Genomic DNA, 24,315 nt, shown 5'->3' with positions numbered 1-24,315 from the left:
CGGGCGGGAGCCCCGCCGCGCTTCCCAAGCGGCGCACTATCCAGTGCGCCACTGGGCCGGCCCCTTGCTATTGAGTTTTAAGAGTTATTTATATGTTCTGGATTCTAGGCCTTATCAGATATATGATTTGCAAATATTTTCACCCATTTTTATGTTATCCTTACGTTTTCTTGATGGTGTCCTTTCATGCACGAAGGTTTTTAATTTTGACGATGTTCAATTTATCTATTTTTTTCTTTTATTTATTGTGCCTTTGGTGTCATATCTAAGAAACTGTTGCCAAATCCATAGTCATGAAGATTTAACCCTATGTTTTCTTCTGAGTTTTATTGTTTTACCTCTTATTTTAAGGTTTTTGATACCTTTTGAGTTAATTTTTGTATATCATGAGAGATAAAAATCCAACTTCATTCTTTTGCATAAGGATATCTTGTTCCAGCACCATTTGTTGGAGAGATTGTTCTTTCCCCATTGGATGATCTTGACATACTTGTCAAAAATTAATTGACCATAAGTGTATGAGTTTAATTTTGGACTCTCAATTCTATTCTATTCCATAATATGATTCTATTCTGTTGATTTGTATGTCAGTCTTTATGGCAGTACCACACTGTTGTGATTACTGTAGCTTTGTAGTGAATTTTGAAATTGGGAAGTGTATATACTACAACTTTGTTCTCTTTTGATATTGTGGCTATTTGGAGTCCCTTGCAATTCCATATGAATTTTAGAATCAGCTTTTCCATTTCAGCAAAAAGAAAAAAAAAAAAACTGTTTCTCTCTGCTGTAATCTTTATTATTTCATTCCTTCTTTGGTTTAGTTTGTTCTTCCTTAAGGTGTAAGGTTAAGTTGTTGATCTGGGATCTTTTTTTTTTCCAACTCCAAACACAGCTGTTTTATTTCTTCCATCACCTGAAACATTTATCATTTCATATCCTTTGTTGGGAATCTTTCTTATTTTTTAATGTAAGCATTTATAGCTATACATTTCCCTCTGAGAATTACTTTTGCTGCATCCTATTAAGTTTCATTGTGTTGTGCTTTCATTTTCATATTTGACTCAAAGTATTTTCTAATTTCCCTTTTGGTTTCTTCTTTGACACATTGCTTGTGTAAGAGAATGTTGTTTGATATTCACATATTTGTTAATTTCCCAAATTTCCTTCTGTTAGTGATTTCTAGTTTCATCTCATTGTGGTCAGAGGATTATTTGTATGATTACAGTCTTTTTACATTTATTGAGACTTGTTTTGTGGCCTAACATATTGTGGATGTATAATGAAGAATGTTCCACGTTCACTTGAGGAAAATGTTCCATGTTCACTAGAGAAGAATGTGTATTCTGTTAGGTTAATGGGCACACAAAGTATTCTTTATATATGTCTGTTAGGTAGAATATTCTTTATATGTCTGTTAAGTAGTTTATAGTGTTGTTCAAGTCCTCTATTTTCTTATTGATATTTTCTCTAGATCCTTTATTGAAGGTGGAGTAGTGAAATCTCTAACTGTTTTTGTAGAACTATTTCCCCTTTCAGTTCTCTCAATTTTTGCTTCATATATTTTATATCTCTGTTGTTAGGTGCTTATATATTTATGCTTATTATATCTTCTGATGACTGACCCTTTTATTGATATATGAGTGTAATGTCCTTATTTGTCACTTGTAACAGTTTTCAACATGAAGTCTGTTTTCTCTGATATTAGTATAAACTTCCCAGCTCCTTTTTAGTTACTATTTGTATAGAATCTTTTTTCATCTCTTCACCTTCAATCTATATGTGTCTTTGGATCTAAGGAGAGTATCTTGTAGACAACACATAGTTGGATCTTTTTTTTTAATGCATTCTGCCAATCATTGCCTTTTGATTGGACAGTTTAACCCATTTATACTTTAATTACTTATAAGGAAGGACTTAACTCTTAACCATTTGCTATTTCTTTTATATATATTTTTTATGCTCCTTAATTCTTTCATTACTGCCTCCCTTTGTGTTTGATTTTTTTATAGTGTACCATTTTGATATCCTCATATTTTCTGCATATTTTAAAGCTGTTTTTTAGTGGGGGATTACAATTGACATCTTAAATTTATAATGAACTAGTTTAAAGTAATACCAACTTAGCTTCAATAGTATACAAACCCTCTGCTCTTATATAGCTCCATCCCTCCCTTTTTATGTTGTTGTTATCACAAATTATATATTTATACATTGTGTGCCCATTAACTTTTAGTTATTGTCTTACGAATTTGCCTTTTAAATCAATAGGAAAATGGTTTCCTGGTACCTCATGAGAAAAAGCCAACAAAATAAACAAAAAATAATTCAGTAGGGAAAGAAAGAGGATTTACAAATCAAAAATACAATAATGGGGGCTTTTATATTTATCTATGTAGTTACCTTTTGCCAGTGTTTATTATTTCTTCATATGGCTTCAAGATACTGTCTGGCATCCTTTCACTTCACCCTGTGAAGGATTTAACATTTCTTATATGGTAGGTCTACTAGCTGTGAAGTCCTTCTAGCTTTTGTTTATCTGCAAACATCTTAATTTCTCCTTCATTTTGAAGGAGAATTCTGGTTGGCAGTTTTCTTCTTTCAGCACTTTATATATGTCATCCATTTTCTTCTGGCCTCTATAGTTTCTGATGAGAAATCAATCATTAATCTTATTGAGGATCCCTCATAAATGGCCGTGGTGTTCTCAGCACCATTGTTGTTGCTTTCAAGATTCTCTTTTTATCTTGGGCTTTTAGTAATTTGATTTTGTGTCTTGATGTGAATCTCTTTGTTATATGTGGAGTTTGTTGAGCTTGATTTTGTTGATCCATGTCTTTTATCAAACTTAAGAAGTTTTCAACCATTATTTCTTTAAGTGTTCTTTCTACATTTTTCTCCTTTCCCTCTGAGACTCTCATAATGCACATGTTGGTACTGTTGATGGCGTTCCAAAGGTCCCTTAGACTCTGTTCATTTTTTGTCCTACTTTTTTTTTTCTGCTTAGATGAGATAATTTTAGTTGACCTATCTTCAAGTTTGCTGATTCTTTCTTTGGTCTTTAAAATCTGCTGTTGGGGCCGGCCCGGTGGCGCACTGCTACAGTGCGCCACTTGGGAGCGCGGTGGCGCTCCCAACAAGGGTTCGGATCCCACATACAGACCGGTTCCCGCTCACTGGCTGAGCGAGGTGTGGGAGCAACACCGAGGGTTGCGATCCCGTTGCCGGTCCCGGTCCGGTACGGGCGCGACACTGAGGGTTGCGATCCGTTGCCGGACATGAAAAAAGACAAAAAGGAAAAAAAAAAAATCTGCTGTTGAACCCTAGTGAATTTTTTATTTTAGTTATTGTACGTTTCGCACTGCTACAGTGCGCCGCTTGGGAGCGCGGTGGCGCTCCCAACAAGGGTTCGGATCCCACATACAGACCGGTTCCCGCTCACTGGCTGAGCGAGGTGTGGGAGCAACACCGAGGGTTGCGATCCCGTTGCCGGTCCCGGTCCGGTACGGGCGCGACACTGAGGGTTGCGATCCGTTGCCGGACATGAAAAAAGACAAAAAGGAAAAAAAAAAAATCTGCTGTTGAACCCTAGTGAATTTTTTATTTTAGTTATTGTACGTTTCAGCTCCAGATTTCTATTTTGTTCCTTTTTATAATTTCTGTCACTATTGATATTCTTTGTTTGTTGAGACATTCTTCTCCTGGTTTCCTTTAGTTTGTCTATGATTTCCTTTACGTCTTTCAGTATATATAAGACACTTGATTTAAATTTTTTGTCTAAAAGTCCAATCTGAGCTTTCTCAGGTACAGTTTCAGTTAACTGCTTCTTTCCTGTGAGTGGATGATCCTTTCTTCTTTTGTTGCATGCATGCCTCATAATTTTTTTGTTGAAAACAGCACATTATGAATATTATAATGTGATAACTCTGGAAATCAGATTCTCCCCTTCCCCAGAGTTTGTTTTTGCTTATTGTTATTATTTGTAGTTTGTTGTTTAGGGGCTTTTCTGAAATATTTTTGTAAAGACTGTATTCTTTGTCATGTGTTGTCACTGAAGTCTCTGTTCTGTTATCTTAGTGATCAGCTAGTGCTTTGACAGAGATTTCCTTAAATGCCAAAATTTAGCACTTTCTTTCTTTTCTTTTTTTTCTTTTTTTGGCAGCTGGTCACTATGGGGATCCAAACCCTTGACCTCAGTGTTATCAGTACTACACTCTAACCAACTGAGCTATCTGGACAGCCCTAGCAGCTTCTTTTTCATTAAGCCACTGCCCTGGTTCTTGGAAATTCTTCATTATATTCCACAGTCCTAAAAAAAAATTGATTCTGACAATTTTTGCCAGTTTAATAGTTGCTTGAGTGGAGAAACAGCTTTTTGGAATTTCCTACTCCACCATTTTCAGATGTGTCATTTGACCCTCATTTCTTATAAATTCTACAAGTAACTACATGTTTAATCTACACCTCCTTATGTCAACCTCTCTCTAGTCTTTTTTTTGGCAGGGGGAGTTGCTGGCTGGTAACAGGGAACGAACCCTGGACCTTGGTGTTATGAACACCATACTCTAACCAAGCGGGCTAACTGGCCAGCCCTTCTGTAGTCATTTTTGTTGTCTGAAGCTCATTCTGTAGTACATTTGTCAGAAACAGTCCATGGGGACAATATTTCCTGATTTATGACCTTTTGTATGTCAATAACAGTTTGTGTCTTTTATACTTGAAAGTCAGTTTTGTTGGATATAAAATGCTAGGTTCATATTTTTTCCCTTGCCTATCTTAAATATGTTACTCTCGTTTTTTTATGGTTATTAAAATGTCTGATGTCTTTCTTTCCCTTGGTTTTCTTGCCTGGAAGCCCACAGGATTTTTTTTTTTTTTCTTTAAAACTTATAATTTTACTTGACTATGTCTTGATATTGGTTTATAGATCAATATATTCTTGAATTAGAGTGTTTAGTATTCTTTTCTGTTCCCTTGATTTGGTTTTCTTCAGGGATTTCTATTATATGTATGTTAGATCTTCTTTGCCTAGCTTCAATATTTGTCACTTTTACTAAAATCCTTTCATCTCTTTCATTATTTATTTTTTATTTTTAATAATTTCCTCTTTTTCACCTATTTCTTAATGCCTTATCTTTGTGTTTATTCACTGTTAGGTTCCTTATGTCCTTGGCCTTGGTTTCTAAAATGAATTTTCTATTTATTTCTAACTCTTTCTTTGAATTCTGTCACCTTGTTTCTGAGTTTTTCTAATTATGATTTAGATTGTTTTTCATGGCTGGCTGACTAGCTCAGTTGGCTAAAAGCACAGTACTGATAAAACCAAGGTCAATGTTTCAGATCCCTATATGAGCCACCTGCCCAAAAAACAAAAACTAATAGATTGCTTTTCATATCTTGGATCATTTTCTTAATATCTTTTACCTTATTTTGAAATAGTAAGGTATAGTTTTGATCTGTTTTTTTAAAAGTGTTTCTGGTGTACTTTCCAATAAGAACTGTTTGGGGCTGACCAGTTAGCTGGTTGGCTCAGTTGGCTAGAGAATGGTGCTGAGAACACCAAGGTCCAGGGTTCAATCACATACCAACCAGCTGCCAAAAAAATGAATAATGAGTGATTGTTTGGATTTGACCTTGGTCTTTTTTGTTGTTGTTCATTTTTATGTGGTACTAGTTTTTCTGATCATTCATTCATTCATTTATTTTTGGCAGCTGGCTGCTATGAGGATCCAGACCCTTGACCTTGGTATTATAACACCATGTTCTAACCAACTGAGCTAGTGGGCCAGCCTAGTTTTTCTGAATTGTTAGAAGTTGGTGTGCTTCAGGACAGGTTTTTGAACTTCACAAGAAAGAATTCCATCTTGTTATTTTTATAATGTTCTAAAATATGGCAGCTTACTTTCTGGTACTTCCTTTTTATGTTCCTATTTATGTGTTAATGTTTCTACTTTTATCTGAAGTCCTCTTTACTTTATCTCTCTTGTCCCTGTCCTGATCAGTTTTGTTTCTGCTCCCAGCAGTTTCCCTTCAAGATGGGGCTTTGTCCTGGGAGGGATCCTTGGCAGATCAGTTTTGAGAGTTCACAGGGCCTAGACTGCTCTAGTTCCTTAGGCCTACTGCCAACCCTTTGCACTCAACCACTACAGGAATGGATAAAACCCTCTCAGTTTCAGCTGCTATTCAGTTTGGCCCAGTGTGCTTTTCAATGAATACTTGTTGGATACTTTGGGGTTCTTTGGTCTATCAGATGCTGCACTGTTTCTCTCTGCTTTCTCCCACATACATGTTGGTACCAGATAGGTCTTGTGACTAGTAGTGGTTTGTCCCTACCTGCTTGTATTTTGGTGGTTACTGGGATATTTTGTCACATAGTTTTGCTATAACTGTTGCCTATGGGGTTTTGGTTTAGGGGGTTTTTTGTTTGTCTGGTTTAGTTTTTTGCAGCTGGCTGGTACAGGACTCAAACCCTGGACCTTGGTGTTCTCAGCACCACACTCTAGCCAACTGAGCTAACCAACCAGCGCAGTGGGGTTTTATTTTGGCTACCTGGTTGCTCTTTTTCTTATGTGGGGATTTTGGGAGATTAAAAATCTGTGCTGCTGCTATCATCATCTTCCCACACCCAATCTTCCATATTTCGAAATCACTTTATATGTTGTCTCTGTCTCTCTGAGCTTCATTCTAAATAATGTCTTCAGTTCTGTCTGTCTTTTTTTTTTTTTTTTTTTTAAAATCTCTGAGCTTCATTCTAAATAATGTCTTCAGTTCTGTCTGTCTTTTTTTTTTTTTTTTTTTAAAAAGGTGACTGGTAAGGGGATCTTAACCCTTGATTTGGTGTTGTCAGCACCACGCTCAGCCAGTGAGCGAACCGGCCATCCCTATATAGGATCCGAACCCGTGGCCTTGGTGTTATCAGCACCACACTCTCCCGAGTGAGCCACAGGCCAGCCCTTCAGTTCTGTCTTTTAATTCACTTATTTTTCTTTTCAGCTGTGTGTCATCTTTGGCTTTTAATATGTTTTATTTTTCGCTTCTAGAAGGAGTTCTATTTTGTTCTTTTTCAGCCCTGCTTGGTTAATGTTTATAACATCTGGTTGGCTACTCATACTTTTAATCTTGTCAGTTATCATTTTTTTAAACATATTGGATATAGTTATTTTATATTTTGATAACTCCAATATTTGAAGCCCTTGCTAGGCTCTGTTGTTTCTGCTGCTTCTTGCTCATGGTACCTTGATTCTTTTCATGCTTAGTTATTTTTGACTGAGCTGCCCATTTTCCTTGGATATTAGTGGGGATATTTTGAGGCTGGGCTGAAGGTGGGATGTAGATGATATATGGTAGCATTTTGTGTCCTTTTTTTTTCTTGTTTATTTTTAACATAGAAGGTACTGTACTATCCCTGTTTATCTTCACCTTACTTCACTAGAATACAACAGTGGATCATAATGCTGTCATTGAGTTGGTTGTAATGAATCACCTTTTTCCTTGTTCTCTGGAAACGATAGGTGTATCCTGAGTTTGAAGATCAGAGAGCTTGTTTGCCATCGGGATCTTTTCTGACTTGTTCCTCAGACAACACCATCCGCTTTTGGAACATGGATAGCAGAACTGACTCTCACTGGCAGAAAAACATTTTCAGCAATGTGAGTGACTTCATTGAGAACCATCTTTCAGAAGGAACAAAGACCTACTTTTAGCTAGGATACAGGGGCAGAAGGGAGTTTTCTCGGATTTTCTCTTCCAGTCTATTCCCATCCTTCAAGTGTGTGTGGACATGGCCACTGCAGGCAGCCTGACATGCTGAACAGAGATGAAATTGCTCCCCAAGTCTTGAGTCAAGGAGAAAACCTCATGGGCCAAGCTGGGCAGGGGTTTCCCTTGTTTTATTAGCTGCCATGCAGTGAGTCCCCAGGTAGGAGTGCTGGCAGGATCCTGGGGAGAGCCATGATGAGAGGCTGGGGAGAAAATAGTTCACTGAAGAACTTTTGATTAGTATTGCTAAGTCAGCAAGGGAGCTGCTCTGGGGAGCTGAGACCCAAATCATGCATTCATTTATTCTGCAGACACTTATTAAGGTCTGTGCCAGGTGTTTTGCTGTATTTTGGGGACACAACAGAGACTAAGATAGACCCTTCTCTTGCCCTTGTGGCACCCACAGTCTAAAGGGAAGGCAGACAGTGAACCAATAACTGTACCAATTAAGTATAATCAAAAGTGCAAGTACTTGCTCAGGCTGTTCTCACCATGTGACACCCTAGTTGCCACAGGACTCTATAGAATAGCGTTCCAACCCAGCAGATGGCCCTCACCTGATGTGTTCCCTAGACTTTGGACTTCCCAGCCTCCAAAACTATAAGGAGAGAAAACTGAATGGCAAAATAAAACAGAATATTGTTAAATATGTTGCATAAGATATACTTGGCCATTCAACTGGTTCGGGTTTGAAGTTTTGGGCACTAAGATGTGATGAAGAGCCAAAACTTAATTAAACTAATAAATGAACAGCAGTGGTCAAAATCAATAAGACACTAGAACCAGGTACAGCATTTAAAAGAACATTTTGACCTTTGGTAGTATGATAGAAAACAATTTAATAGCAGCTGCTTTTAAGAAGACCTCACTGTGAAAAAAAAAATAAGACAACAATCTCACTGTGGTTATATATTTCTGATATATGTTGCTATCTTTTACCTAATCATTTGATGCTAACTTTCAATACTCTGTGAAAAAGAGAATTAGAAAAATAAAACAACAAAAAACAACCTAAAGAAAAAAAGTGTGATAAGCACCATGAAAGAAACTTGCAGTGTGCTAGTAGATACATAATAGTATCATGTGATCTTGTCTGCATCATTAGGAGTAGCTTCCTGAGGAAGATGACTGAACTGAGATATGGAAGACTGGGATGAGTAAAGAGGGGAGGGGAAAGTGTTCTACATCTAGGGAGTAGCCTGTGCAAAGGCCTTGAGGTAGAAAAGAGCTTGGTAAGTTGGAAAACCTGAAAGAGGTCAGTGTGGCTGGAATGAAAAAGGCCCTTAATCCAGGATGTGTGTAGCAGGCGCTCCTTTACTACTTCCTTCACTCCCCACACACTGTCATCTCTTCTGTACCTGTGATGTAAATGTTATACTTGGCTGCACACAATAGAAAAACTCAGAAGAAGAGGTAAAAGTTTGGTTTTTCTTTTTTTTTTTTTTTAAAGATGACCTGTAAGGGGATCTTAACCCTTGACTTGGTGTTGTGAGCACCATGCTCACCCAGTGAGCCAACCGGCTATCCCTATGTGGGATCCGAACCCTTGGCCTTGGTGTTATCAGCACCGCACTCTCCCGAGTGAGCCACAGGGCCGGCCCAAAAGTTTGGTTTTTCTGACTCAGAAGTAATCTGGAGGTAACCAGTCCAGGCTGTTTTGGTAGCTGTAGGAAGCCCTTAGAGACCCAAAGGCCTTCCAGCTCTTCATTCTGTCATTTATTTTTATTTTATTTTATTTTATTTGTCCTTTTTTTTAAGACTGGCCGCACCGCGCTCAGCCAGTGAGCGCTGTGAGCGCACCAGTCATCCCTATATAGGCTCCGAACCCGCAGCGGGAGCACTGCTGTGCTCCCAGCGCCGCACTCTCCCAAGTGTGCCACAGGCTCGGCCCCATTCTGTCATTTAAAGGAGTGGCCCTCCTTATTATGATCAGATATGGCAGCTTGAATATCCAGCCATCATCTTCAAGTTCCTGCCAAGATGGAGGAATGGCAGCAGAACAGAGCTTGCTTTACGTCTCATTGCCCAGACTTTATTCACATAGCCTCACTTAGCTGCAAGGGAGGCTGGGAAACAGTTGTTATTCTGAGTGATGAAGCTCACAGCTCAAAATTGGAGTTCTGTTACTAATGAAGAAGGAGAGACTGGCTGTGGGGAAGCACAGAATTTCAAAGGTGCTTTGAATGCCTCACAGCACTAACCTCAGCCCTCTTCTCCCTGCAGACCCTGCTGAAGGTCATATATGTGGAGAATGACATCCAGCATCTGCAGGATATATCACACTTCCCTGACCGGGGAAGTGAGAATGGGACACCCTTGGATGTGAAAGCTGGAGTGCGAGTCATGCAGGTCAGTCCTGATGGCCAGCACTTGGCTTCAGGAGACCGAAGTGGAAATCTGAGGCAAGTGGGCCCTGGTGGTGTCTAATGTACACTTCCCAGCTCTGGCTTGGGGTCTCAGGGCAATGGGGGCCTTGGCCTTGGCACCTCTGGCTGCCTGTCAGGAATGAGGGACTGTGAGTTGCAATCTAGTAAAGCAAAATATTGTTAATTATAATATTGTTAATTAATTCCCTGGGAACTTAAGCTGGGAAGGGGCTTCCAGAAGGGCAGAGATCAGGGTAACTACCAGGACCTCAGCAGCTGGGGCATCTAAATTCTGCCTACAGAGTGGTCATGCAAACTCACACGACTGAGTGATACTTTCACCAGCCACTGGGTACCAATATTGAGCTGTCACTGAAGATTCCAGCTGGAAGGAGGTCCTGATGGCCCTGAGAGAGGGGCCAAGAGGGTGGGACATTTGAGGGTTCAGGCTGTTTACCAATCCTGTAGAAGTTTTTCAAGATATTATGAGCCCAGTAGGTGCTGGCAGAACATGTACCCTTCACAGGGACCAGGCTTAAGATGACAAATGACAGCTGTGTCCACCTGCTTTTTGGAACTGTTGGGGGATAGAAGAGACTGGGAGAAACTGGAGAGCATGTGTCCCATAAAGGGGCAGCCACTACGCAACACCAGGAAAACATGCCCCAAGTTGTCATGTCTTCCCATTGTCCAATGGGAGCAGAAAGTGCAGATGGTTTTTCTGTGAATTCTCTGATTTTTAAATATTGGCAACTGGTATTTTTTTGTTTTTGTTTTTGTTTTTGTTTTTTAACATCTGGCCAGTACAGGGATGGAACCCTGGACCTTGGTGTTATCAGCACCACGCTCTAACCAACTGAGCTTACTGGCCAGTTCTACTGTTTTGATATCAATCACCACATGAGGCAAACTGAATGGGTCGGTGGGCTGCTCACGTAGAAAGGCCTCTGCCATGAGTGGCAAGACAGTAACAATAGCTATCATGGATATAGCCCTCTTCCCCCAAGCCAGGAGCTGACCTGAGCACTATGTGTACTCACTCATTTAGTCTTCTCACTGACCCTCTGATGTAAGTGCTGTTATTAACTCCATTTTCAGATGGGTTAACTGAGACAAGAGATGCCAAGTGGCTGGGCTAAGATCACAAGGGTGGAGAGTGGAGATCTGGGATGATGTTGATTGATTCCATTTAGAGGAAATGAGGAAGGTCTAGATCCAAGACTCTTTAAGAATGAGAGACTGGAATCAAATGTTCTCATACATAGGTCCTTGACTGTGATCTCTGGCCCCTGCCCCACCCCCAGGGACCACCTCTAATGTGGCCTTGCCTGAATGCCTGTCCTGGATCCCTAGGGTTATGCTCTAACCCATGAACCCCAAGAGGCTGGTTCCTACTGAGGTGATCCCTTGCTTGACATTGCTCCCTTTACAATGGCAGGTTTCTAGATGAGAAGATGTGGTTGGGCATCTCTAGACTGGTTGGCCATAATAGGGTGTTCCCGTATTGCCTATCTGGCTGTTCTGACCTTTTCTAGCAGTGTCAGAGCGCCTGGGGATGGGGTCTAGGGGATCCAGGCAAGGTACAGTGGGCAGTATGTGTCTCCCAGGATCCACGAGCTGCACTTCATGGATGAGCTGGTCAAGGTGGAGGCCCATGATGCTGAGGTCTTATGCCTGGAGTACTCCAAGCCTGAGACAGGTGAGCCCAAGGCAGTTGTGGAGTGTGGGGAGGTACGCAGGGGAGTGGGCCCCCTGGAAGGGCCACAGAAAGGGGTAGTTGGTGTCTTGTGGGACTATGGATAACAGCTGGGAGTCCCGTGTTTAGTATGGCCTCTGTTGCTGGACTCAGGGACCAGGGTGGCTGGGATTCCAGAAAGCAAGACACCTGCAGGCAGGACTCAGCTTGACTTGCTCACCACTGGTCCCAGCACACCCCCACCCCCACCCCCAACAGTGCCCAAGCTAAAGAGGTGAATATATAAATGAATATGTGAACGAGCTCATCCTCTACTGGAGTAGCTAGATTGATTGTTAGAAATTATTTTGAAAAAAGTTTCAAGCCTATAGAAAAATTGCAAGAATATTGTCATGAACACCTGCATACCCTTCACCCAGATTGCTCAACTTTTTTTCTTTTAGATCCCGTCTGACCGTGTGACTATACGTATAATTTTATCTGCTTTCCCTCTTTTCGTTTCTCTCTGTATATGTGTATGTGTGTGTTCATACTCATACACACAAACACATATAAAATAATAGCATCATATACCTTATTATTTTTTTCTTTTGCTAGACTATTTGAGAGTAAGTTGAGGTATCATGCCTCCTCACCCTTAAATGCTTCTATGAGCATTTCCTAGGAACAGGGACATCCATTTACATGACCATGGCTCACTTATCAAATCTGGGGATTTCACTTGAATACTCCTGAGGTCCTTATTAAAATTTTGCCAGTTGTCCCAGCATTGTCCTTTGTAGCACCTTTGTTTTTCTAGTCCAAGTTACCCCTTTACTTGTCATGTCTCGTTTGTTGCCTTTACTCTGAAACATTTCCACAGTCTTAATTTGTTGTTTTTGACTATGGTTTTCTGCAGAGTATAGGTCAATCATTTTGTAGAATTTTCCTCAATTTGGGTTTGTCTGTTTCCCTCATGATTAGATTCAGATAATACATTTTTGGACAGAATATAATATAGGTGAAGTTATGTCCTGATAATGTTAAATGTTGATTTTTTTCCCATGCTGTTCTTTCTTTTTTTTTTTTTTCCTCTTTTCTTTTTTTAAATTTTTTTGATTTTTCCTTTTCCCATGCTGTTCTTTCATTCTTCCATCCTCTACATCCTCTGCCCCAGAAATTTTCTTTAAATCTCTCTTCATTTGGTATACCTTTTTTTTTTTTTTTTCCTCTTTTCTTTTTTAAAATTTTTTTGATTTTTTCTTTTCCCATGCTGTTCTTTCATTCTTCCATCCTCTACATCCTCTGCCCCAGCAAATTTTCTTTAAATCTCTCTTCATTTGGTATACCTGTCCTGAGCTCCCCTGTACCTCAGGTTGTGTTGTTAGGCCTCAGCCATACCAGGTGACCAGGGTAAGTGCTATCTGAAGGGGCAGAAGGGAAAGCCCAGAGGTAGAAGGAAGTAGGGTAGCAGGCAGTCACTAGGTCCTGGACAAGGCCCAGGTAGCCAGAGCTCAGAGAGTGAGGGGTTGGTGGTTTGAGATGAGGCTGAGAGGTTGCCAGGGCTTCACATGGCAGGCCCGGGAGTTGGACTCAGCAGGAAGGAGTGCTGGGCTCAGCTAGACAGATTGTCTGCTGTGGGCATGCATGGAGGAGTGTCCATATGTACCTCAAGATCCGTCTTCCCTGAACTAGTGGTGAGGGATATGAAATGCCAGGGTTGGGAGGGGCTCTGGGCAAAGATCACACAGAGCTGAGGGAGTGGCCCTTTTTGGGTTTGGATAAGTTGACTGCAGTTCTAGAACCAAAGACCCCTTCTCCAAGGACTGGACAGCTTTGTCTCACTGCTCTTCTGGGAGGCCATGGCACCTATGCAACCTCCAAGAGACCAGGCCCATCCTCTACTCACAGGTCTCACCTTGCTGGCCTCAGCCAGTCGGGACCGACTGATCCATGTACTGAATGTGGAGAAGAACTACAACCTGGAACAGACCCTGGACGACCACTCCTCCTCCATCACGGCCATTAAGTTTGCTGGTGAGCCCCTTCCTTCCTGCTTCCTGCACCTGGTTAGATGGGCTGCTTTGCTTGCAAGTAACAGCAGAAACTCCCTCTACTTTATACAGAAAATTGGGTTTGGATAAGTTGACTGCAGTTCTAGAACCAAAGACCCCTTCTCCAAGGACTGGACAGCTTTGTCTCACTGCTCTTCTGGGAGGCCATGGCACCTATGCAACCTCCAAGAGACCAGGCCCATCCTCTACTCACAGGTCTCACCTTGCTGGCCTCAGCCAGTCGGGACCGACTGATCCATGTACTGAATGTGGAGAAGAACTACAACCTGGAACAGACCCTGGACGACCACTCCTCCTCCATCACGGCCATTAAGTTTGCTGGTGAGCCCCTTCCTTCCTGCACCTGGTTAGATGGGCTGCTTTGCTTGCAAGTAACAGCAGAAACTCCCTCTACTTTATACAGAAAGGGGAGAAGCAAGTCTGGGATTCAGGCACAGCTGGATCCAAATGTTGAAGTTTTTTTAAATTATCAAAACTAACTCTCTCTTCCCTTCTCTCCCTCCCCCTCTCTCCCTTTCCCCTTTCTCCCTCCCCTGTCCCCTGCCCCCACTTTCAGGGTTGGCCAGTTAGTTCAGTTGTTAGAGCGCAGCCTTATAACACTAAGGTCACGGGTTTGGATCCCAGTACAAGCCAGCTGGAAAAAAAAATTCTCTCTCTCTCTCAGCTGTGCCTTTCTCTGGTGGGCAGGATCTTGGTTGCCGTTGTACCCTTGGAAAGAGATTGCCCTTCTTCCTATCGATTTTGGCAGCAGTTGGGGACTGACTTTCTTTGTCCTGACTTGAGGCATCTGCCCTTCCCAGAAGCAGTTATTTGATACCAGGGCTTTGGGGTGTTCTCTTGGGCCAGGTCTGACTCACGTGTCCTCTGTTCATTCCTGCTTCCCCCATTCCCCCCCCCCAAGTCCAGAAGGACAGTGTTAGGAGAGTGCTGGGCCCCCAAAGGAAATCAGTGTGGTTCTGATCCTGTGAGAGGGTGGGATGGGCACTGGTAACCTTGGCAGAAAAACAGGTGATATCAAGGATTGCTAGAGGCTGCATCAGGTAAACTAGACAGGGACTCTTCCCAGCAGTTATCCCCTTGCTCCCCCATTTTACAGCCAGAGCAACACTTCAAGTAGGTGCACAGCCTAGGATCTTGCCTAAGGCTATCCTTCTCCAAAGCCCACCCTCAACCAGGAAAATTGAAGGGATTCCTTAAGTCTGGAAAGATTGAGTATGGAGATGCTTGACCCTAAGGGATTCCAAGGGGAGGGAAGGCAGGTCCAGAGGGGTTTAACTGATCAAAACCTAATAACATGTTCAAACTATATTCAGGAAGAATCTATTCATGGAGAAAATATATTCATTGACTCTTAAGTTCCTATGAAGAGTTTTTTACATATAATGTGCGTGAGAATGTATTAATGTCCCTTGGTCTTCCCCACTTTCTGCCCTGCCTCTGTCTAGCTGAGGTAGTAGGGAGCTGGGCAGCGATAAGTTAACAGTGTTTGATATGTTTTGATAAAGATCTAACAAAAGCTAGTCAGCTGAAACTTCTCAGACATCTTAAAAAACTGTTCAAACCATCCCATTCCATGGAATATAGATAGTCAGAATAAATCAGTAAACCGAACAGTTTGGCAGCAGTGACCTTCCTTTAATGAATGATCCTTGAGAGGTAATGACTGGCCAAGGGGGTAGGCCAGGAGTTGGTCCTTAAGGCCACCTTCTGAAGAGCGTGGACCCTTCTCTAGAGCCCCTGGCCAATCCAAAAGAATGTAGACCCTAAACCATCTGGGTGCCCTACTCCAGCTAGGCTAGCTCCCCCAGGAGCTATGCTCAAAACATTGATCAGTCAGTATAAACTGGGCGCTGGCCAGCCAGAACCTGTCTGAAGCTACCCTGCTAAAGAAGGATTTAATCTTTTAACCTTTTTCTGTGAAATATATACCCAGGCAAGTGAATACAATATCTGTGTACAGTTTACAGAATGACACAGTGAACATCCACATCAAAGTTCCTAGTCAATAGGTGTGAACCAGGACAGACGCATCCATTGTTGATAGCCAGAGACTGTTTTGATTGCATGTGGTCCTGATGTTAAATACTTGGATTCACCACCTGCAGGTTAAGAAGCAGAACACTACCAGTAGCTTACAGGCCCTCTCTAAGTCCCTCTTAGGTCACACTCCTTCCCCGCATAGTGCTCACTCTTCTTCTGTGAGCTGGTGATTCTTGCTTGAGTAACATCTAATACTTGTGTGTCAGACTCTCTTGAATGTCCTTCATGGAGTTGCAGCATCTGCTGTATCAGACTCTAAGTGTTTTATATATGTTCTGTCTTTTTGTCCTTACCATAACTCTGATTCTACAAAGAAATAATAATAAAAACAAGAACGTGTATAGTGCTTACCACGTGGCAGCCCATGTTCCCATGGCTTCACACAGCTCTACAGGGAGGAACTGTTATTAGACCCATTGTACAGACAGCAAATTGAGGCTCAGAGGAGAAGCCCAGGTTCAGGACACAGTGTTTAACGGCTTTGACTCTGGGCACCAGAGAATACCTGGGTTCAATCCTGCCCTCTCCTGACTCTCTGTGTGCCTTGGTACAAGTACTCTGTGTCTCTGAGTCCCTTTGTTTACATTTGTTCAATGGAGTGGATGGTGAGCATTCAGGACAATCAGGCACACACACGGGTCTGGCCCAAGGTTTGTGTGGTTGTTCTGATTGTTCTTATTGCCATGAGCTTCCCAGCTTGTCTCCACTTGTCCCTGCCAGTCCCTCCGCTGTCCCTCCACTGTCCCTCCCAGCCAGTCCCACTTGCACTCTGTGGTTCATGTCACCCATCTAAATCCCAGATTGGTGATGGAGTCTCTTTGGTGTCCCTGGCCTTTTGTTCCCTATATGCCCTTGCCCTGCACAGGCCTGCCTTGCCCACAGCTTCATCTGTGCCCCTTCACAAACACAACTCACATCTTACAGAGTCCCCACCTAGACCCAGCACCCACATCACCTCTTTAGGGAAGCCCTCCTTGATCCCAGCAAAGTTCATTGATTGCCCTTGCAGTGGAGTTTCCTAGCTGGGATGGGTCCCCTAACCTGTGTGGTCCAGCCCTGCCTAATGTACTGCCTTCTTCTCCCCCAGGCAACAGAGACATCCAGATGATCAGCTGTGGGGCCGACAAGAGCATCTACTTTCGCAGTGCCCAGAGGGTAGTGTGGGGTGGCCTCCTGGGGACTGGGGTGGAGGCTTGTCATGGATGTCATCTGAAGGTCCTGCCTGCTCTGCCAGACCTCAGATGGACTACACTTTGTCCGTACACACCATGTAGCAGAGAAAACCACCTTGTATGACATGGACATTGACATCACCCAGAAGTATGTGGCTGTGGCCTGCCAGGACCGCAACGTGAGGTAAGGTGCTACCAAGGGCCCTTAGTTGGTCTGCCCTGGCTGGTTTCTGAACAGGTACTGACAGGCCTATCTGGGTCTCCCTGCTCATGGGCTGTCTGCTTTCCTTCCCCTGCTCATCTGGTTCCTGAGAAGCTGGGAGGGGTGGAGGAACCCAGCGAGTGTTTTTTAGAAACTAGGCTCTCCCAGGCCTAGCCTCCAGGTCAGCAGAGGCCTTCCTTCTCGCTCTCCCAGGAGCCTCTATGGGTAATTGAGAGATGCTGATGCAGTTCATGTACTCATTCATTCACTTGGCATTCCCTGAGCACCTGTCTGGGCTGGACAGTGCTGGGGTCATGGCAGTGGCCCCAGGGCAATCCCAGGCCCTCCTTCATGCAGCTCACAGTCCAATGGAGGGGATACAGCCACCTCTCCAGACAGTGACAACACAGAGTGGTCAGGGCTGTGATGGAAAGAACCCAGGGGGTTGTTGGGGCCCTGGGGAGACATCTGACCCCACCTGAGGATCAAGCAGTGCTTCCTGGAGGGAGAGACATCTGAGCTGAGTCTAGGAAGGATGTGGAGGAGTGGGCCAGGGGAAGGCAGAGAGGGAGTGTGCAGAGGGCAGGTTCTCCACCTCCTTTACTGACTCATTCCAGTTGAGTGCCAGGCACAATGCTTGCTATGTGGTGGGGGAGACGGACATTAACTCAGTGAGTACCTCAATACATAACTTCCATAACCTCAGCTTGAGATGGGGTTTCAGTCCAGGCATCAGATGAGGACAAGAGGTATCGGGGGCATTCAGGGGACAAGAGGGCAGCAGGAACTAGAGGGTAAGAGGGGATAGGGTGTGCAGGGCTCTGCTGGCCACATTATGCCCCTACCTCCTCAGGGTCTACAGTACTGTGAATGGGAAGCAGAAGAAGTGCTACAAGGGCTCCCAGGGTGATGAAGGGTCCCTGCTGAAGGTGAGGAGCGGGGACCTCTAGAGTGAAAACCACACATAAACACCCCTACACAGGGCCCCCCTATCTGCTGCCCTGATGGGCCTCCTGAGACCTATATCCTTGGTGCTTAATCAAAAGATCACACTCTGACCAGCACCCACTCAGGCTTGGTTAACCAAGTGTGCTTGGGAAGAGGGTGTTGGGAGGGTGGTCCTGACTGCTTCACTTTTATTACTGAGACCTTTCCCAAGGGGGAGCATTTAAGTGGGTTCCACTTTGAGTGGCAACAGGGTGTGGTGGGAGGAATCACAGGCACAGACTCCTCTCCTGGCTTTCCTTTTGCCACATATGTTGTTACCCAGGACAAGGTGGGGACCTTCTCAGAGCCTCTGGACTGGGAGAGTTATGAGTTCAGTCTCTAGGTTCAGATCTCAGCTCTGTTTCAGGCTAACTGTCTGACCTTGGTCCAGTGTCATCTCTTGAGCCTGTTTTATCATCTGTAAAATGAAAATAAAAACAGTTTCTATCATAGAGCTGTTCTGTGGAGGAATTAAGTTTGCACATGTACAGTGCTTAGCACAGGGCCTGGCTACCATTATTACTGTTGTGGTGGTCATTAATGTCTTCACCTGTAAAATGGGAGCAGGAGTTCCTGCCCTACTAGAGTGTATGTCATGAGGGTTACCTTAGATGATTCCATGTGCCAAGCGTCAGCACAAGGGGTCTTCAGTCAGAGGGGGCTGGGATGTTTGGTCTAGGCCTCGCTATAGGTAAGAAGCAGGAAGCCTGAGTGATGTGTGGTTCCCCTTCCTGGCAGGTCCATGTGGACCCCTCAGGCACCTTCCTAGCCACAAGCTGCTCTGACAAAAGCATCTCGGTGATTGACTTTTACTCGGGCGAGTGCATTGCCAAGATGTTTGGCCATTCAGGTGGGTGTGCCTCGTTGTTGGGACACCTCCCTACCTGCCCACACTGCCTGTGACTCAGAAGGCAAGTATACCTTCTATGCTTTGCTTGCAGAAATCGTCACCAGCATGAAGTTTACCTATGATTGTCATCACTTGATCACAGTATCTGGAGACAGGTGGGACAGGCCTGGAGGCTTCCCTGCTGCTCCTCCCTGTGAGAGTGGGTGGGACATATACTGTGGGGAGAGTGGGGACTCAGACACCAGGATCACAGAGCTCAACAGCTGTCTGTGTAGAGAGCACTTCTGAGCTTTCCAGCTTACTCCATCTTGGACAGTGTGCACCCAAGATCCCAGATCCGTCACTTATATTCTTGTGACCTTGAGCAGGTCATTTCCCTTCTCTGAGCCTCAGTTTGCTCCTATGTAAGAGAGATGACACCATCTACCTTGAAAATTGCATGATGAGAACTGAACGAGGTGATATATATAAATTCTTTAGCACGTGGTTGGTGCCAGAGGAAGTCCCTTTTGTTGCTCCCTTGGATATACCACAATCCTTCCCTACAATCCCCTTCTTCGGGTCTTGGGGCCTCCTGGTTTGCTGGAATGCCCTGGACATGGGCCCAGGGTGTAGATCTGACAAAGTCCAGAGCCCCTGCATTAAACTGGTGGGGTGTTTTCCAGGAGGGTCTGGGGACTTGGCTGTGGTGATCCAGGTTGCTCCAGGGTCAGATGAGACTGTGGCTCCATGTTCCCTCTTCCTCCCCCTTCCTTATCACTCTTGACCTCTATAGCTGTGTGTTCATTTGGCACCTGGGCCCAGAGATCACCAACTGCATGAAGCAGCACTTGCTGGAGATCAATCACCAGGAGCAGCAGCAGCAGCACACCAAGGACAGGAAGTGGAGCAGCCACCCCAGGTCCTTGTGGCCCCCTGCTTATCCCTTATCTGTCCATTCACCAGAGGAATGTCTCCTTGTACTAGGCTCCATGAGGAGTGATGCTGGGGACATAGCCACAGTCAAGACAGCCCTGGGCCCTGCCTTTAGTGCACCACAGCCTAGTGGGGGAGACAGACTTTGAATATAAAGTTAGAGTAATGTATATGAAAAGGTTTGCAAAGTGGAAAAGCAGAGAGCTTGGTGAGGCTCTGAGCACTGTGATGGGGAAGGCCCAGGGGCTGTGGGGACCAGGGGAGGCCCCTGACCCAGCCAGCAGTAGGAGGAGGGTGGCCTGGACAGGGCTACTGTAGGGAAGGGTCCAAGGGAACTGAAGTATCTTCTTACGCTTTAAATGATAGCTACCTTCACTTATTTCTTTGAGTCTTCTAAACCTATTTCTTTAAAGTCTTTATGTTGTAAAACCAGTTTATTTGGAGTGAACTCATGTTCTAGTTTTTTATTTGAGGTTTGATTTGGGGCGTGCTTATTTTGAGTGGGAAGGCTTTTGTTTTTTTTCTCTCTCCCGCCTTTGGCTCTGTCCATGACTGCCTCTCTGTCTTGAGGCTCTGCCATTGCCTCCATGCAGCCACCTAGGCCCCCATGCTGACCAGGGCTTGACCTGGACTGAGGTGGTATTGGAGGCATCACAGATGGGCATCTCCCTCTGGCTCTTGGTTTGTTTTTTTCTTTTCCTTTTTTGTCTTTTTTACTGACCGGCAACGGGATTGTAACCCTCTGTGTTGCGCCCGCACCGTGCTCAGCCAGTGAGCGGGAACCGGTCTCCACATGGGATCCGAACCTTGGGTGGGAGCGCCGCCACGCTTCCAAGCAGCGCACTCTCCAGTGCGCCACCGGGCCGGACTGTGGCTCTTGGTTTTAAGGCTTGCAGCCTACCTGCGGCTATGAGCAGGGTCATGACTCCAGTACCCACCTCATATCAAGCATGTTTTAGTCTCCCATACTCCAGGGGAGCCAAAACCTTATTGCTACCACTTGAAGGAAAGCTAGCAGCTCAGAACTGCAACCCCACTATCTGCTTTGTTTTCTGTTTCATTGCTATAGCCCTTGGAAAGTTTGTCTTATTTCTGAGCCCAGCCTTTGTTATACCTCATTATTTGTGGTGACGTGGAAGGGGTGTGTCAAGTAAGAGACCTCCCTGCACCATCTTGACCAGAAGCCAAGAATATGTTCATATGGAGCTTAGCACAGAGCCCAGTCTAGGCAAGCTCCCCACCCCCACCCATTTACATATAGTTCTTTCATTATCATCCTCCTTCCTGGCTTTAGGCAGGAGACATATGTATCCATGCCCAGTGAGATTCGCTCCCTAAGCCCTGGAGAACAGACAGAAGATGAACTGGAGGAAGAGTGTGAACCAGAAGAGCTGCTGAAGACACCATCCAGGGAGAGCTTGGATCCAGGTTGGGAAAAGGGCCAGTCTGTAGGGGCCCTATTTTGAACTCTCAGTGTAGGGAATCATGGCTGGGTTTTGCCCACTGCTTTGTTTTCAGGGCCTGGCACATATTGAAACTCAATAATATTAGTCAAGACTCTTTCAGTGTAATAGCAACCGGACTCTCGTTGGCTTAAACTGGAAAGTGAATTTCTTGGTTCATGTAACTGCAAATATGAGAGGATTGTTTGCAAGCATGGCTGGGTCCAGGTAGTCTGGTGATGTTAAAAGGAAGATTTTTCCTCCATCTTTTGGCTCTGCTTTTCTTTGTGTTGGCTTTGCTTTCAGGCATACTCTCCCTTTACTAGGGGACACGATGCCCACAGCAGCTACGGATTATAAAACTCCATGGAGAAAAGAGCACTTCTTTGCTAGATGGCCCCACCAAAGTCCTGGGGCCTTGACTTATGTTCCTGGATGAATCATGTGCCCATTTCTGAGCGAATCACTGTAATTGGCCAGGCCCGAATCATGTTATCACATCCGAGGGCAGAGGCTTTAGTCAGCTCCACTCACCACCTGACCAAAGGGGGAGGGTGGTATCCTGGGGAAAAACAGGGTGGTGGTAACTAGAAGACAGAACAGATTCTGTTGTTCAAGCAAAAGGGAGAGTAGTAGCGTAACAACTTTAGAAAAGGCCAGTCCCCAAATTTCAGCCCCTTTGCATAGGCCCTCATGGTTGCAAGTTGGTTTAAAAGGTCCAGACATCAGAGATATGATTGAAGAGGAGAGAATCCCTCCTGAGAATCACCTTTAGAGAGGCATTTCTTTCCCAGAAGCCCCTGGCGGGCTACCCTCAGTTCCTATTGGCCGTGATATTTCTAGCTGCCAAAGAGGCTAGGAACAATGACTAGCACTGGGTGCTTTTAGGGTGGGTGGTAGCCTCTCCCAACAAGTGGAAAACAGGCAGGGGCTGACTGACAGGCAACAGCAATATGAGAATTCAGCCTTGGAAAACCAAACATTGCATAGTAAGCTAATTTTCCTTGTCACCCCCCTCATACCCAAACCAATATCCTCTCTAGGTTGACCACTTTAATTAGTATGAATTCTTGTAGGTCTTATGAAACATATCATATTATCTATGTCCATAAATTACATCATTCTGCAGATATTTTTCTGTATTTTTTCCCTCTCAAAAGTGTCTCCATCCATTTGTTGGATACAAAGCAGAGGCCTCCCTCTTTTAACCAGTACCATAGTACAGTTTTTTAAGTTACTCCCCTCCAGGTGGGCACCTACATTTTTCCCTAATTTTACACCACCTTTGTGCATGAGGCTTTCCCGACCACTCCTGTGCCTCCTCCTTGGGCACATGTAAGAGTGTTTCTCCAGGATAGAGACTGAGGAGTGGCACCATTGGGTCCTGGGGTTAGTGCATTTTTTATTTTAAAAGAGAACCCCAAGAGCTCTCCAAATGTGGTTACTGCCCTACCCAGCATTGTGTTAGGCCCTCCATCCCTCCCCGCCACCCCCAGTTTTTTGGCCAACATGTTGTAGTATTAAGAATTTTAATCTTGATCAATCTTATGAGTAAACATTGTGTCCCATTGTTTAAATTTGCATTTCCCTGACAATTAATGACATTGAGCATCTTTTGATCCGTCAGTTCCTATGTTGCCTCTTTGGAGAACTACCTGTTTGTGTATATTGCCCATTTGTCTGTTGGGTTGTTTGTCCTATTTTCATGGATTCTATGTATTTCTCCAGATCCTCGGTGCCTGCTGACCAATGGCAAGCTACCACTCTGGGCAAAGCGGTTGGTGAGTCTTCCAGGAGAGTGGGACACCCTAGCGGCTAGCAAAGGAGCGTGCCCTTCTATGCTCTTCCATGTCTCTTCCTTCCCTGGAGAGCCCTTCTCATCCTTTCAGTCTCAGCCTAGACAGCCCTTCATCCATGCAACATGTATGCCCTGTGCCAGACATTGTTCTGGCCTCCAGGGATACAGTAGGGAGCAAAGAAGACAAAGGTCTCTCCCTTCACAGGCTCACCTGCTAGTGTGGGAGAGGGATAGTATCCACGTTATATAGTATATTGGGAGCTACAGAGGGGAAAAAAATCGAGAAGGAAAATAAGAATTATTGGAGGATGGCAGTTTTAGGGTGAAGAGAAAAGGCCTCACTGGGAAGGTGCTATTTGAGCAGAGCGGAAGCAAGTGGGACATGCAGATACTGGGGAAGAATGTTCTAGGCAGAACAGTCTGCACTTGCAGAGGCAATGAGGCTGTATTGTCCTTAGCAAGTCCAAGGAAGAACTGGGAGGCTGAGGTGCCTGAGTCAGGGATGAATGAGGGGCAGAGCTGGAGGAGAGGGGCTCTGAGAGGCAACAGGGGCCAGATTGTCATGGACTGTGGTAAGTTACCTCGATGCTCCTTATTGTCCTGCTCCACTTTTTTTTTTTCCGCTCAGCACTGAGTGAGATGGAGCTAGGGCAGCTCTCTGAGTCAAGCAATGCTGTGATCTAACTCAGGTGTTAACAGGTCCCTATGGCTGCATGTTTGAAACAGACTGTGGGGTGAGGAAGGAGGAGGCCACTGTGATAATCCAGGCAGGAGAGGTTGGAGGCTGGACCAGGAAGAAGAAATGGTTGGATTCTAGATGGATTTCAAAAGTGGAACCAATTGATTGGGCGTGAGGGAAAGAGGAGGACGGACCAAGATGACATTAAGATTAATGAATGAGTGGTTACCAGAGACTGGGGTCGGGGGGTCGAGACAGGTACAGGTTGGCCAACAGGTACAAAATTCAGATAGGAGAAATAAGTTTTTATGTTTTGTTGTATAGTAGAAAGACTATGCTTAACAGTTAATTTTTGTATA

At 44.4% G+C, this 24,315-nt stretch overlaps 1 protein-coding gene across 2 annotated transcripts in view; it reads left to right on the top strand.

The window, feature by feature from the left end:
* The window catches only part of WDR62 (WD repeat domain 62), a 49,363-nt gene that overhangs the window by 18,259 nt on the left and 6,789 nt on the right, over positions 1 to 24,315 (top strand). For both annotated transcript variants that reach the window (XM_008575656.1, XM_008575655.1), the window contains exons 10-21: positions 7,509 to 7,646; positions 9,979 to 10,157; positions 11,729 to 11,820; positions 13,708 to 13,833; positions 16,999 to 17,066; positions 17,146 to 17,267; positions 18,139 to 18,214; positions 19,011 to 19,122; positions 19,214 to 19,277; positions 19,898 to 20,023; positions 21,332 to 21,465; positions 23,208 to 23,260. In XM_008575656.1, the coding sequence (XP_008573878.1) occupies positions 7,509 to 7,646; positions 9,979 to 10,157; positions 11,729 to 11,820; positions 13,708 to 13,833; positions 16,999 to 17,066; positions 17,146 to 17,267; positions 18,139 to 18,214; positions 19,011 to 19,122; positions 19,214 to 19,277; positions 19,898 to 20,023; positions 21,332 to 21,465; positions 23,208 to 23,260 (1,290 nt within the window). The remainder of the gene's footprint in view (positions 1 to 7,508; positions 7,647 to 9,978; positions 10,158 to 11,728; positions 11,821 to 13,707; positions 13,834 to 16,998; positions 17,067 to 17,145; positions 17,268 to 18,138; positions 18,215 to 19,010; positions 19,123 to 19,213; positions 19,278 to 19,897; positions 20,024 to 21,331; positions 21,466 to 23,207; positions 23,261 to 24,315) is intronic.

Source organism: Galeopterus variegatus, unplaced genomic scaffold (genome assembly GCF_000696425.1).
Source record: "Galeopterus variegatus unplaced genomic scaffold, G_variegatus-3.0.2 Scaffold1222, whole genome shotgun sequence".
NCBI lineage: Eukaryota > Metazoa > Chordata > Mammalia > Dermoptera > Cynocephalidae > Galeopterus > Galeopterus variegatus.
This window is presented reverse-complemented; position numbering and strand designations above follow the sequence as displayed.